Source organism: Trematomus bernacchii, unplaced genomic scaffold (genome assembly GCF_902827165.1).
Source record: "Trematomus bernacchii unplaced genomic scaffold, fTreBer1.1, whole genome shotgun sequence".
Lineage (NCBI taxonomy): Eukaryota > Metazoa > Chordata > Actinopteri > Perciformes > Nototheniidae > Trematomus > Trematomus bernacchii.
Window position 1 is genome coordinate 15001 of NW_022987831.1, and position 15000 is coordinate 30000.

General features: G+C 39.9%; 1 protein-coding gene across 2 annotated transcripts in view; it reads right to left on the reverse strand.

The window, feature by feature from the left end:
* LOC117500041 (troponin T, slow skeletal muscle-like) overlaps positions 1–11483 on the reverse strand; it is a 12394-nt gene extending 911 nt beyond the window's left edge. The window contains exons 1-12 of one of the 2 annotated variants that reach the window (XM_034152731.1): positions 11449–11483; positions 6137–6164; positions 6026–6033; positions 5826–5933; positions 5454–5480; positions 4152–4172; positions 3915–3936; positions 3202–3262; positions 2935–3051; positions 2184–2261; positions 1273–1383; positions 1074–1183 (exon numbers count right to left, since the gene is read on the reverse strand). In XM_034152731.1, coding sequence (XP_034008622.1) covers positions 1074–1183; positions 1273–1383; positions 2184–2261; positions 2935–3051; positions 3202–3262; positions 3915–3936; positions 4152–4172; positions 5454–5480; positions 5826–5933; positions 6026–6033; positions 6137–6162 — 689 coding nt within the window. In that variant the 5' untranslated portion in view covers positions 6163–6164; positions 11449–11483. The remainder of the gene's footprint in view (positions 1–1073; positions 1184–1272; positions 1384–2183; positions 2262–2934; positions 3052–3201; positions 3263–3914; positions 3937–4151; positions 4173–5453; positions 5481–5825; positions 5934–6025; positions 6034–6136; positions 6165–11448) is intronic. The other variant, XM_034152732.1, reaches the window with a different exon arrangement.
* Between the last annotated feature and the right edge of the window lie 3517 nt (positions 11484–15000).

Below are 15000 nucleotides of genomic sequence, written 5' to 3' on the forward strand. Positions count from 1 at the left end.
TGCAGTGCTTTCTGTGATCGTCCCTCTCCTGTAGTGTGTTCTATAGGTTTTAGTGCATGTCAATGGTCTGCAGAGACTAAAATCTACATACTGATATACACCTGAACATCAGCAGGAGAGGACTCTTTAAAGTAGAGACACTACATACTGATATACACCTGAACATCAGCAGGAGAGGACTCTTTAAAGTAGAGACACTACATACTGATATACACCTGAACATCAGCAAGAGAGGACTCTTTAAAGTAGAGACACTACATACTGATATACACCTGAACATCAGCAGGAGAGGACTCTTTAAAGTAGAGACACTACATACTGATATACACCTGAACATCAGGAGGAGAGGACTCTTTAAAGTAGAGACACTATATACTGATATACACCTGAACATCAGCAGGAGAGGACTCTTTAAAGTAGAGACACTACATACTGATATACACCTGAACATCAGCAGGAGAGGACTCTTTAAAGTAGAGACACTACATACTGATATACACCTGAACATCAGCAAGAGAGGACTCTTTAAAGTAGAGACACTACATACTGATATACACCTGAACATCAGCAGGAGAGGACTCTTTAAAGTAGAGACACTACATACTGATATACACCTGAACATCAGGAGGAGAGGACTCTTTAAAGTAGAGACACTACATACTGATATACACCTGAGCATCAGCAGGAGAGGACTCTTTAAAGTAGAGACACTACATACTGATATACACCTGAACATCAGCAGGAGAGGACTCTTTAAAGTAGAGACACTACATACTGATATACACCTGAACATCAGCAGGAGAGGACTCTTTAAAGTAGAGACACTACATACTGATATACACCTGAACATCAGCAGGAGAGGACTCTTTAAAGTAGAGACACTACATACTGATATTCACCTGAACATCAGCAGGAGAGGACTCTTTAAAGTAGAGACACTACATACTGATATTCACCTGAACATCTTATGATTGTACTTATATTAGTGATTAAACTAATGGAAGTGAACAAGATAAGAATGAAGGGGTCTTTATGTCACCGTTTCATCAGATGATAAATAAAAGACGACTCACTTGAGAGCGTCCTCTCTCATGGTGTCAACATTTAGCGTCTTTCGTCTCTCGCCCAGAGTCTTCTTCTTGATCTCTAGACCCGTCAGACGCTTCCCCTTCCTCGTCTCCGCCTGGGTCAGAACACACAGTCAGTATAATCATCTCTTCATCTTCATCATCATTATTATATTATGATATAATACTGAGAACAGCAACAGACCTTTGCCAGGAAGCCTCCAAAGTTTCCCATGCCAGAGAGCACTTTCTTCTTCTTGAGATCATCAACTGCCTTCTTCTTGGCTTCGTCGTCCTCTTTTCTGTGACGTTCCTCCTGATGAAGACCCAGAGAAGTGATGAAGAAAAGCATACGCTAAGCTAAAGGTGGCTAATGTTGGGCTATAAAGGAACTACAGCACGGTCACATGACTTCACGTCACCACCGCTAAGCTAAAGGTGGCTAATGTTGGGCTATAAAGGAACTACAGCACGGTCACATGACTTCACGTCACCACCGCTAAGCTAAAGGCGGCTAATGTTGGGCTATAAAGGAACTACAGCATGGTCACATGACTTCACGTCACCACCGCTAAGCTAAAGGAGGCTAATGTTGGGCTATAAAGGAACTACAGCATGGTCACATGACTTCACGTCACCACCGCTAAGCTAAAGGTGGCTAATGTTGGGCTATAAAGGAACTACAGCACGGTCACATGACTTCACGTCTCCACCGCTAAGCTAAAGGTGGCTAATGTTGGGCTATAAAGGAACTACAGCACGGTCACATGACTTCACGTCACCACCGCTAAGCTAAAGTTGGCTAATGTTGGGCTATAAAGAAATTACAGCACGGTCACATGACTTCACGTCACCACCGCTAAGCTAAAGGAGGCTAATGTTGGGCTATAGAGGAACCAAAACACATTCAGAAAACCATTGACCTCCAGACCAGGGGAAGTAATTACCGCAGATCTTTTTTGAGTAGCTTTCTCTATGATTTATATTTTAAACAGTGGTTTTACATACCTTTAGAAGCTAGCACAACACTTTGAGCTTTACTCCAGCCCAGTGAAGTTACATAAGTGTGTGTGATACATGTGTGTATTTGTGAGTGAATATGAGTGTGTGTTTTACCGCGATCCTGTTCTGTCGGTCCTTCTCCCTCTCCGTTCGGACCCTATGGATCTCAGCTCTCTCCGACCGACGATTCTCCTGATGGGAAGCAAAGCAAAGAAGTTTAAGGTCTGTTTCCTCTCTTAATATGTGTCCTTGCAACCCAGTCTCACGGCACTTCGTGTTATAGTCACGAAATTTAAAAAAATTCGTGTCACACAGAACGATTTTAAAAGCAATGTATTTCTATTGGTAGTATGTTTCGTGCCTGCAACACGTCTTTTTGTCCGGTCGGGTCTTGGAAGACCAGAAGCTGTGTGGTTCATAAAAACATGTTCTTACTCAATATCTTACCCTAAGCCTAAACCTATCCCTTTTATTTTAAATTGTATAATGTCTGAGTTTTTTTGCCGTCAGTGAGGAAAAGAAATGGCTCAGAGCCTCAGAATACTGACATCTGTATTTTATGTCAATTTTTTTTCCTTCTAATTTGTTATTATTTGGTGCAGGCACGAAACATACTACCAATAGAAATACATTGCTTCTAAAATCGTTCTGTGTCAGAATACTTAAATTTGTATTTTTTTAAATCTCTTTTTCCTTCTAATTTGTTATTATTTACATTGCTTTTATTTATTTTGTTATCGTTCTGTATGACACGGAAAAAAAATGCGAAATCGTGAACACGAATAATAATATAATTTCGTGACTATAACACGAAATGCCGTGAGACTGGGTTGGTCCTTGTTGAAGGTGTGAAAGGTGAGCTTACAATTCGGTCCTTCAGGCTGATCAGTTCCTCCTCGTCTTTCTTCCTCTGGTCAAAGTGGACGTCGATCAGAGTGTGAAGCTCCAGTAAATCTTTCTCCATACGCTTTCTGTGGATGTCCTGCAAAGAGAGAGAGATTCTGTTTCTATATTGGCATCTCGTATGACAAAACTGAATATCATTATTTTACCACAGATACGTTGTTTTGGATTCAGTATTTATAGTTTTATGGTATCTGGATCAAATCTGTTTTTTAAAGGCACGACTTACATCAAAATCCACGCGGTCGCCCTCGGGGATCTTTGGAGGGGCGAGCTGGGGAACCAAAGGTCTGAAGAAGAGCAGGACGAACAAGGTTTACAAGTGAAGACAGAAGTAAATCATCAAATCAATGGGACTTTTTTTTTTAAAGGAGAAAATTGAGGAAGAGAATGAGGGACACGTGTGAATTTTCTTTTGAGATCTGACCAAAGGGAATATTTTTTGTTCAGAGAAAAGAAAAAAAAAGAAAATCTCAGAAATGTTACTTTTTTCTCAGATTTCTGACTTTTTTCTTAAATTTGATTTTTTTTCTAAAATGTCTGACTTTTGTAAGAATTCTGACTTTTTTCTAATTTGTGACTTTTTCTCAGAATTCTGACTAAACACTAAAAATGTTTCTCAGATTGAACATATTTTTCGCAAATGTCTGACTTTTTTTCAGAATTCTGATTTATTTTAAGATTTGACTTTTTTCACAAATTTATTTTTTCTATCCTATTTTCTCTGAATTCTGACGATTCACACATTTTAATGTTTTTCTCAAATTTCAGTTTTTTCTCACATTTTTGATCTGAGGAAAAAGTCAGAATTCTGAGAAAAAAGTAGTTTTTTTCGGATCTGCGAAGTCTGACTTTAATCTCAGAACTCAAAAGAAAGAAATCACTTTTGGTCATGTAGAAAATAACCAAAATGCAACCAAAGAATACATAATGTAAACATACTTTGGTTTTGGGCGCTCTTCCTCTGTTGATAAAAGAGAGAAAAAGACAAAAATAACGATTAATGACGATCTAAAAGTTGGTAATAAAGTTATTAGTGTTACTAAAGGAACAGCAAGCAAAGGACTACAAAATAAAAGGCAATTAAGCCGTTATCTTTCAATTCAGGGTTTCACTTAACTTCTATTCATGATCATTTTAACCATCAATTTGGGAAACCACACGTCTAATATTTCTCACCTTCCTCCTGGACTTCTTGATCTGACGGACCAACAACATGAAGACAGAATGAATAATGGATAATTACATATAAACAAATGGAGCAGGAAATTAGTCATTTATGATGAAAAGTATAAAGCAAGGGAATGGGGAAAGTAGGACGGACGAGAGGGAGCAAGAGAGTAAAAGAGTAGGATGAGGAAGGTCATATCGGAAGATGCTCTTAGAGTGAAGAGGAGATTGAAATGCAGAAGTGAGAAATGATAAAGGTCCAGAACCAGGAGAGGAAGGAGGAAATCCACATCCCGGGGATCAAGAGGTAAGACAAGCATATTCCCCAAATATTTAACTATTACTTTAAAACTATGATTTCCCATCATGCATTGAGAGACACACAATCTACAGGCACTATAAACCCCCATAGAGAGGTGCAGGAATGAGTCCTAAAACCCTGGCATGACTCAGCATTTTAGCACTTGGTCCCCTGGTCTGGAGGTCAATGGTTTTCTGAATGTGTTTTTGGTTCCTTTATAGCCCAACATTAGCCACCTTTAGCTTAGCGGTGGAGACGTGAAGTCATGTGACCGTGTTGTAGTTCCTTTATAGCCCAACATTAGCCACCTTTAGCTTAGCGGTGGTGACGTGAAGTCATGTGACCATGCTGTAGTTCCTTTATAGCCCAACATTAGCCACCTTTAGCTTAGCGGTGGTGACGTGAAGTCATGTGACCGTGCTGTAGTTCCTTTATAGTCCAACATTAGCCACCTTTAGCTTAGCGGTGGTGACGTGAAGTCATGTGACCATGCTGTAGTTCCTTTATAGCCCAGCATTAGCCACCTTTAGCTTAGCGGTGGTGACGTGAAGTCATGTGACCGTGCTGTAGTTCCTTTATAGTCCAACATTAGCCACCTTTAGCTTGGCGGTGGTGACGTGAAGTCATGTGACCATGCTGTAGTTCCTTTATAGCCCAACATTAGCCACCTTTAGCTTAGCGGTGGTGACGTGAAGTCATGTGACATGCGCTGTAGTTCCTTTATAGCCCAACATTAGCCACCTCTAGCTTAGCATTATAGCTTCTTCAGAAATCATAAAGTGGTGTTAATGTGTGGAGATTATCCTGCTGAACTAAACGTGTAAGTATCATAAACATTGAGATTATTTTCTGCAATAATCCAAAATCACATGGAGGAATCCCATTGGTCCAGGAGATGCTGCCTTCAGGGACCAACACAGAAATACATTCCTGCACCACTTTATTGGATTTAAGTTATTTGTATTAATGGTTTGTAAAAGTTTGAGTTATGACGGACATGCTCTACGTACCGTGGTGTTCTTGGTGCTCATGTTGCTCTGGAGGTTTTGGGAAGCAGAATAGAGTGGAAGTAAAGGGTCAGAGTTAGTGATGCCCATAATTTACACAGATATATCAAACAAGGAAACATATTTTCTTATCATTAATACCCTTGTTATCCGTCATAATGTGTGTACATCCATAGAACATCCATAGACATTCAACTGCTCTGCCACTTTTAGTATGTTATTAAGTACACCTGATACTACAATAATCCATTGAGAAACATTTTGTTGCAATTTCTTTGGGGTCAAACCATATTTGCAGCTGATTACAAACCACTTTGGTTAATCAGGATGGATGCAGGTAAGCTGCTTTGCATTCTGGGTATTTCCCTGACCTACCTTCATCCTCCTCTACCTCCACCTGCTGCTCTTCATCCTCCTCTACCTCCACCCGCTGCTCTTCATCCTCCTCTTCCTCTTCCTCAGGCTCCACCTCCTCTTCAGCCTCTGGAGAAAAGAGACCCAGAGAAATTCATTTACAATCAGATAAGTTGTTTCTAGGAAACCTAAAGTGTTAAATGTGGACAAACTGAACTCACCCTGCTCCCTGGAGAGAAGAGAAGAAATAGAGACAAACATATTCATTAGTTAACTTCACCGTTAATGCAAACGCTGAAATTATAAATACTGAAGGATGTTTCTGTACTCACTCGTACTCTTCTTCGACGTCTGACATGACTGCAAAGAACAGAGGCAGAGGACAAACAAATCAGGATCGTGAGAGAATCAGCAGAAGTTCAATTAACTCATCAGGAGAGAACTGACACGATTATACACAATTGAGAAAAAAGTTAGAATTCTGGGCAAAAAGTCAAATCCATGATAAAAGTCTGAAATTTAAGAAAAATAACATTTGAGTAAAAAAGTCAGATTTTTTTGAAAAAAGTCAGATTTTTTTGAAAAAGTCAGATTTTTAAGGAAAAAGTCCAAATTAAATTTGAGAAAACAAGTCAGAAATAAAAAGTCAAACCTGAGAAAAAAGTCCGAAATGTAGGGGAAATGTCAGATTTTTTTGAGAAAAAAGTCTGACATTTTGGAAAAAAGTCAGACTTCTGGGGAAAAAGTCAGAATTCTGAGAAATACTTAGAAATTAATACAAAAAATCAAAAATCAAGAAAATCTAATGAGGAAAAAGTCAGGATTGTGAGAATCTGAATTCTTAGAAAAACGTCCAATTTAAGAAAAAAGTCAAAATTAAATTTGAGAAAACAAGTCAGAATTATAAAAAATAAACGTCAAAATTCTGTGAAAAAAATCAAACCTGAGAAAAAAGTCCGAAATTTGTAAAGAAAGTCAGAATCCTTAGAAAGTGCAGTTACTTGAGGAAAATCTACTTAGAAACATTGCCCCACCGACTACAACACAATAGGTCTTTGGCAGCAACATTAACTAGGATAACAAATATACTGGTTACATGGATCAAAGATACTTAAACACATATAATACTTTAATACTGAGAAACCCATGTGCTGTAAATGCAGCAGTGAATCATCACAAAGGTGGCTGTGATTAATCTCTTTGGAAACAGAGAAACACACACACAGACACAATGCATACTGACATGCTATTGGCTATAAATGGTCCCTGTGAGCTGCTATTGTGTGAAACCACGCTGACACCTTCCTGGAGAGGAACTGGAGATTGATGGAGCGTCAACAGGTGAGAATGTGAAGAGGGTTAAACGTAGAAAGATCGGGGTTAAAAAAGTCAGATTTTTTTGAAAAAAATGTGCACATTCAGGATCGTGAGAAAAATCGGAAGTCTTAGAAACACGTGTCCCTCCTGTTGTATTCGGGTCAAATCTGACCGATTTACTACTTTCATCAATCATAACTTTTTTGTTTTACATTCGATTGCATTAAGGCTTCATGATATCCTTCACAGTAGATATTTGAACATATACAATTGCTGATCACCACTTTCATTGAACTTTGGATGATTTAGTCAACTTTGTAACACCCATGGTGTTCCCGGTTAAACATGACCGCGATAAAGAAAAGGAATTAGTAACCATCCGGATCAGATGAAACACACCCCCCCCCCCACACACACACACACACACACACACCACACACACACACACACACACACAGAACAATTTGACACATGTCCCGCTCTTATGTGCCCATCCCCCCACATGGATCACACCTGGCACACGCAATACATGTTCAGTGTCTATTCTTTGTATATTTACTGCAGTTGTTCATGTATACCAGTAGTCTGATACAGTTTGCAAGGGTGTTAAATGAAATGTGGTGATGATTAATGGTTTTTGTGTTAATGTAATAGCAGTTAAAACAGGACCGGTCAAATTTGACCGCAAACACCAAAGTAAGGGGGGGGGGAAACGAAGACAATAGGATTAGGGTTAAGGAAAAACAAAACGTCTGAATTCTGGGAAAAAAACTCAAACCTGAGAAAAAAAGGCAGACATTTTGGGGAAAAGTCAGAATTCTTAGAAGTACAGCTACATGACTAAATCTAGAAACATTGCCCCGCTCACTACAACATTATAAGTGTTTGGCAGCAATATTAACTAGGATAAAAAGACACTGGTTACATGGAGGAATACTTAAGAACACATCAGGTGTTTAAATGCAGCAGTGAGTCATCTCTGTGAAATCAAAGCTGTGATTAATCTCTTTGGAAACAGGGACACACACAGACACAATGCATACTGACATGCTATTGGCTATAAATGGTCCCTGTGAGCTGCTATTGGCTGAAACCACGCTGACACCTTCCTGGAGGGGAACTGGAGATTGATGGAGCGTCAACAGGTGAGAATGTGAAGAGGGTTAAACGTAGAAAGATCGAGTTTCCTCCCTCTCTCCATCCCTCTCCTCTTGTCCTATTGTCTGGTGTTGAAAGAGTGACTTTCCAAAAACAAATAACCCGCAGATCTTCTTACTACCAGAGGTGGGAAGTATTGGAGTACAAAAACTTTGTTACTGTACTTAAGTACATTTTTCTGGTATCAGTACTTTACTCTACTACTTATTTTTCTGACGACTTTTTACTTTGACTTCTTTCATTTTGAACACAAATACCTGTACTTTCTACTTCTTACATTTTGAACACAAACACCTGTACTTTCTACTTCTTACATGTTGAACACAAATACCTGTACTTTCTACTTCTTACATGTTGAACACAAATACCTGTACTTTCTACTTCTTACATGTTGAACACAAATACCTGTACTTTCTACTTCTCACATGTTGAACACAAATACCTGTACTTTCTACTTCTTACATGTTGAACTCAAATACCTGTACTTTCTACTTCTTACATGTTGAACACAAATACCTGTACTTTCTACTTCTCACATGTTGAACACAAATACCTGTACTTTCTACTTCTTACATGTTGAACACAAATACCTGTACTTTCTACTTCTTACATGTTGAACACTAATACCTGTACTTTCTACTTCTTACATGTTGAACCCAAATACCTGTACTTTCTACTTCTTACATGTTGAACACAAATACCTGTACTTTTCTACTTCTCACATGTTGAACACAAATACCTGTACTTTCTACTTCTCACATGTTGAACACAAATACCTGTACTTTCTACTTCTTACATGTTGAACACAAATACCTGTACTTTCTACTTCTTACATGTTGAACCCAAATACCTGTACTTTCTACTTCTCACATGTTGAACACAAATACCTGTACTTTCTACTTCTTACATGTTGAACACAAATACCTGTACTTTCTACTTCTTACATGTTGAACACTAATACCTGTACTTTCTACTTCTTACATGTTGAACACAAATACCTGTACTTTCTACTTCTTACATGTTGAACACAAATACCTGTACTTTCTACTTCTTACATGTTGAACCCAAATACCTGTACTTTCTACTTCTTACATGTTGAACACAAATACCTGTACTTTCTACTTCACCAGCGAGTTAGCAACAAGCTAGTGAACATAGCGAAGCATTTAGTAGCTTTAACGCCACATATTCTCATACTGAAACTTAACATTGCTCTTGTCAATGTTAACAACGTATTTCTGTGGCCACCGAGCTATTGCACGTGTAAAATATTGTGTTAATTTGTGAATTAGAGCTGGTAGCTGGATTTAGTGGAGATAACTATGATAGCTGTTTCTAGTTGTTGCTAAGCTAACCCAAACCCCATATTCACTTATTTGTACGTCTCGTCACAGAACAGACGCTTTTATTTGAATGATTATGTCTTAAAAGTCATGTCAGAGTAATTTTGTGAATGGATGTGAAAGATCTGGTTCATTTTATACACAATAAGTCAAACTTTTTAGCTTTTAACTTTAGCCTATGATGCAGAAATGAGCAGCAAATGAAAGCTAACTGAAGCTAATGAAAATTAGTGGACTATTTTTAGAGATTAAAGAGTAGAAATAAACTATACTAGAAGTTAAACATCTCAAAATATAATTAAAGCGTCATTAAAAAGCAGGAAATATACAGTAGGCCGTGAAGATACAAAATCTAGACTTTGATTTATCTATATCTTTTTTTTTATACAAAAAGCAGAGCAATATTGACATCCCTTGGAGTTTAGTGCTTTGCTCAAAGGCTGTGTCACTGTGTGTTGAACGCAGAGGGATGGCTTCACTCAGGAACGATGTGAAGGTGAGACCTATGAATAAATCCATGATGGATGAAGAGAGGGATGAATAACGGGAGATGAATGAGAGATGACCGTGTCCAAACCGCCAAACAGGTTCAAATACCAACTGGAACGACTTAGCAGAGGTTATTTTGGTCAAGGGCAGTGTGTGTGTGTGTGTGTGTGTGTGTGTGTGTGTGTGTGTGTGTGTGTGTGTGTGTGTGTGTGTGTGTGTGTGTGTGTGTGTGTGTGGTCAAAAGAAGAATGGGTGTGTAACAAAACCTCGATAGCTAAAGGCCATTGTAGTGTTAAGGGTATTTATAGCTTGAGAGTTAGCGGTTTAAGCTAACGGTGAAATAGCCCCTTTGTTTCTTGACATAGAAACTGATTTATACGTGACATGGTATTTTATTTTTACACGTGGCAGGATAAATATGATATGATTCATCATTTTTAATAACTCTAAATGAAAAGCATTAACCTATAGATGGACATTGCAGATGTAAATAAAGTTAGCTAGCTGTTAGCATCTGAGGTTTGCAGGGACAATAGAGGCAAAAAAAACGATGTAATAGATGGTAGGTTACACACACACACACACACACACACACACACACACACACACACACACACACACACACACACACACACACACACACACACACACACACACACACACACGCACGCACACACACAACAAAGTTATACCGTTTCTTTCTTCAGTATTTAATATAAATATACCACTATTTGATTATGTCAAGGTAGCAATTAAGGCAGTATGAAATTAGCTTCAGTAATTAATTGTTGTTATTAATCGTTAATGTGTATAAAGATGGGTTTTAGTTATACGTTCTTCTACCGTGGTGCATTCAAGGATGCTCAGACATAATACTGTATAACCCAGAATCAGCAACAAACTATTCAATGAGAAATAAAACCTCTGCACACATTTGGGATTTTACGAATCCTCGAATCACTGGATAAATGTTGATGTCTTTTGTTGATTGGAAAACGTTTTTTAAAGTGATGACAATACTAGAAAACAAGGGTTCACTTCTGTATGATATGATGACAGCTGCTTGAAAAAATCCATCAGTGGAGAGTAACTAAGTACAGGTACTTAAGTACAATTTTAATATATAATTTGTGTTTTTTTTAATCTACTAAATTACTACTTCTTGCACCTCTGGAAAAAAATCTTACATTAATCTGTTTGTTTTTTTACAATGACAACAAGACCTAGAGAAGATGATTTTAAAGGACAAACAGACCATCAGACACACACAGAGACAGAAAGATACACACACACACACACACACACACACACACACACACACACACACACACACTTACCTGTATATGAAGGTGTTCTGTTCACCACAGACACAAGAGAGACAGACAGAATGGATAATGTACTGACAGAGGAAGTTTTATACAGAGAGGAGGGAGGGGGGCACTGTGTGTGTGTGTATGTGGGGGGGGTTGGTGTGTGTGTGTGTGTTGTCTAAAGGAATATGTGTGCGTGCATGCTGTGAGAATTGAGTATACAATACAAGAATAACTGTGAGTCTGTGTGTGTGCAATTGTATAGCTTGGGGTGTGTGTGTGTGTGTGTGTGTGTGTGTGTGTGTGTGTGTGTGTGTGTGTGTGTGTGTGTGTGTGTGTGTGTGTGTATGTGTGTGTGTGGGATTAAGCGGAGGCAGAAAGATGAACCTCGCAGGATTAGAGGTAACAGAGGGATGACCTCATGGACAAATGGAGGAGAGACAGGGTGAGGGGGGGATGAGTTTGTTAAAACACAAAAGTGATTATATGGAAAGGAACTACAGCACGGTCACATGACTTCACGTCACCACCGCTTAGCTAACGGTGGCTAATGTTGGGCTATAAAGGAACTACAGCACGGTCACATGACTTCACGTCACCACCGCTAAGCTAAAGGTGGCTAATGTTGGGCTATAAAGGAACTACAGCACGGTCACATGACTTCACGTCACCACCGCTAAGCTAAAGGAGGCTAATGTTGGGCTATAAAGGAACTACAGCACGGTCACATGACTTCACGTCACCACCGCTAAGCTAAAGGTGGCTAATGTTGGGCTATAAAGGAACTACAGCACGGTCACATGACTTCACGTCACCACCGCTAAGCTAAAGGTGGCTAATGTTGGGCTATAAAGGAACTACAGCACGGTCACATGACTTCACGTCACCACCGCTAAGCTAAAGGTGGCTAATGTTGGGCTATAAAGGAACTACAGCACGGTCACATTACTTCACGTCACCACCGCTAAGCTAAAGGAGGCTAATGTTGGGCTATAAAATAACTACAGCACGGTCACATGACTTCACGTCACCACCGCTAAGCTAAAGGTGGCTAACGTTGGGCTATAAAGGAACTACAGCACGGTCACATGACTTCACGTCACCACCGCTAAGCTAAAGGTGGCTAACGTTGGGCTATAAAATAACTACAGCACGGTCACATGACTTCACGTCACCACCGCTAAGCTAAAGGAGGCTAATGTTGGGCTATAAAGGAACTACAGCACGGTCACATGACTTCACATCACCACCGCTAAGCTAAAGGCTAATGTTGGGCTATAAAGGAACTACAGCACGGTCACATTACTTCACGTCACCACCGCTAAGCTAAAGGTGGCTAATGTTGGGCTATAAAGGAACTACAGCACGGTCACATGACTTCACGTCACCACCGCTAAGCTAAAGGTGGCTAATGTTGGGCTATAAAGGAACTACAGCACGGTCACATGACTTCACGTCACCACCGCTAAGCTAAAGGAGGCTAATGTTGGGCTATAAAATAACTACAGCACGGTCACATGACTTCACGTCACCACCGCTAAGCTAAAGGTGGCTAACGTTGGGCTATAAAGGAACTACAGCACGGTCACATGACTTTACGTCACCACCGCTAAGCTAAAGGTGGCTAACGTTGGGCTATAAAGGAACTACAGCACGGTCACATGACTTCACGTCACCACCGCTAAGCTAAAGGTGGCTAATGTTGGGCTATAAAATAACTACAGCACGGTCACATGACTTCACATCACCACCGCTAAGCTAACAGTGGCTAATATTGGGCTTGATAACGTTTAATCGTCTCATTTAGACACTTGTTAGCAGCCTCAGTTTCTAAATCCACCAGTGGGGTATTTACTGGCGTATTTTATGACGTAGAACAAAACGTTAAAATCTCTTCAGCTTGTGTTAACCACAAACCTTATTTCAGACCAAAAACAGCTTCAGAAGACCATTGACCTCCAGACCAGGGGACAAGAAGTGATGAAATCCTCACTGTGTAGCAGAGGTGCTCAGCAATAAGAGAAAGAGGGTGACTGCTTCCACAAATAGAGACTGTCTGTGTTTCCATGAATGGTTTCAGTTCACAGAAAGCTCACAGTGACCTCATGGTGAAGAGGTCGCTGTGAGCTTTACTAAAGTCAGAGGTGGAGGAAGTATTCAGATGATTTACACAAGTAGAAGTACTAATTGAGAGGCGAAGTCCCTCCCCTTCCGGTGGACCTCCATGGGACCTTATTTCGGAAAAAGTATGTATTGAAGTCAATGGAGAGAGAAAGATTATCTTTTGATCCCGTTTGAATTGTGCCACGAATTACACATATGATGTTTGTCAATTTAAAAGATAAAAATGTGAAGTAACACTTTTTTTTGTGTGAAACCGCTCAATGAACTACATCTCCCGTCTCGCACCACACACCAAGACGGCCGTCACGTTGGCACATTTCACTTCTTTCTTTCAGAATGAGGCGGAAAGTATTAAAAGAGGTGAAAATCACTCCAAGTCTGGGCATGTTGAGAGCTGTACATACACACAAGGGGAGGTAGTCGGTTCATAAGAGCCAGCATGCGGGACCGGGACTCTGGGATTTGTAGTCTTTCTAGTTGCGTATTTTTCATAGTCTTATATTTCAAGAGTTTTACGACAAACTGTGACTTTTATGACATGGAAATGATTTGTTAAGATTGACAAACATCATATGTGTAATTCGTGGCACAATTCAAACGGGATCGAAAGATACGTTTTCTCTCCCCATTGACTTCAATGCATAATTTTCCGAAATAAGGTCCCATGGGTCTGAAGTAGATGGGCGTGACTTCGCCACTCTATAACACACTGTAAACTAACTGTACACAATCACAGAGTGCTAAAGTTAGCTACCTGTTAGCCAGCTCTGTTGTGATTGGTCAATTGCTTAGAGATGCCCCGCCCCTTAGCCTACAATGTGTGTGTGCGCTGGCCAATAGGAGAGCGAGTGTTTCATAAGGATGTCACTTTGTACCGGAAGTAAACAAAGTAGTCCAATGGAGGCGTTTTTAGGCGGATTTGAGCCTTAGTAGACCATTTACATGCACTAAAACCTGAAGAACACATTACAGGAGACGAACACCCCAAAAAGCAGAATAGGGCCTCGTTAAATATGAAAAAATAAATGGTAGTATGGAGTTAAAGGTAGGGTAGGTAAGTTTGAGAAACCGGCTCGAGATCGCTAGAATTAGAAAATACACAACCGGAGAAAATCTGCCACTTCCTCACAGAGCCCCTCCTCCAACACACACGAACGCGCACATGACCAATGAGGGCACGAGATAAGTTTGTGCACAGATGGAAGGCTGACAGGCAGGTAGGCCATCCAGTTATTTTAGCCGGGCCGGCTCAGATGATTGGTCGTGCTTTTTACAGTACTACAGCTTCCACAGATGATATTTATTTATGGATTTGTTGTCAAAGCACTTCAGATATTCATTGCTATCGGGATGTTAAGAGCATTCCATGGAATATAACAACAAGTGTATCTCGAGCCGGTTTCTCAAACTTACCTACCCCACCTTTAAATCGCCCCGAAAAAACACTTTGAGTGT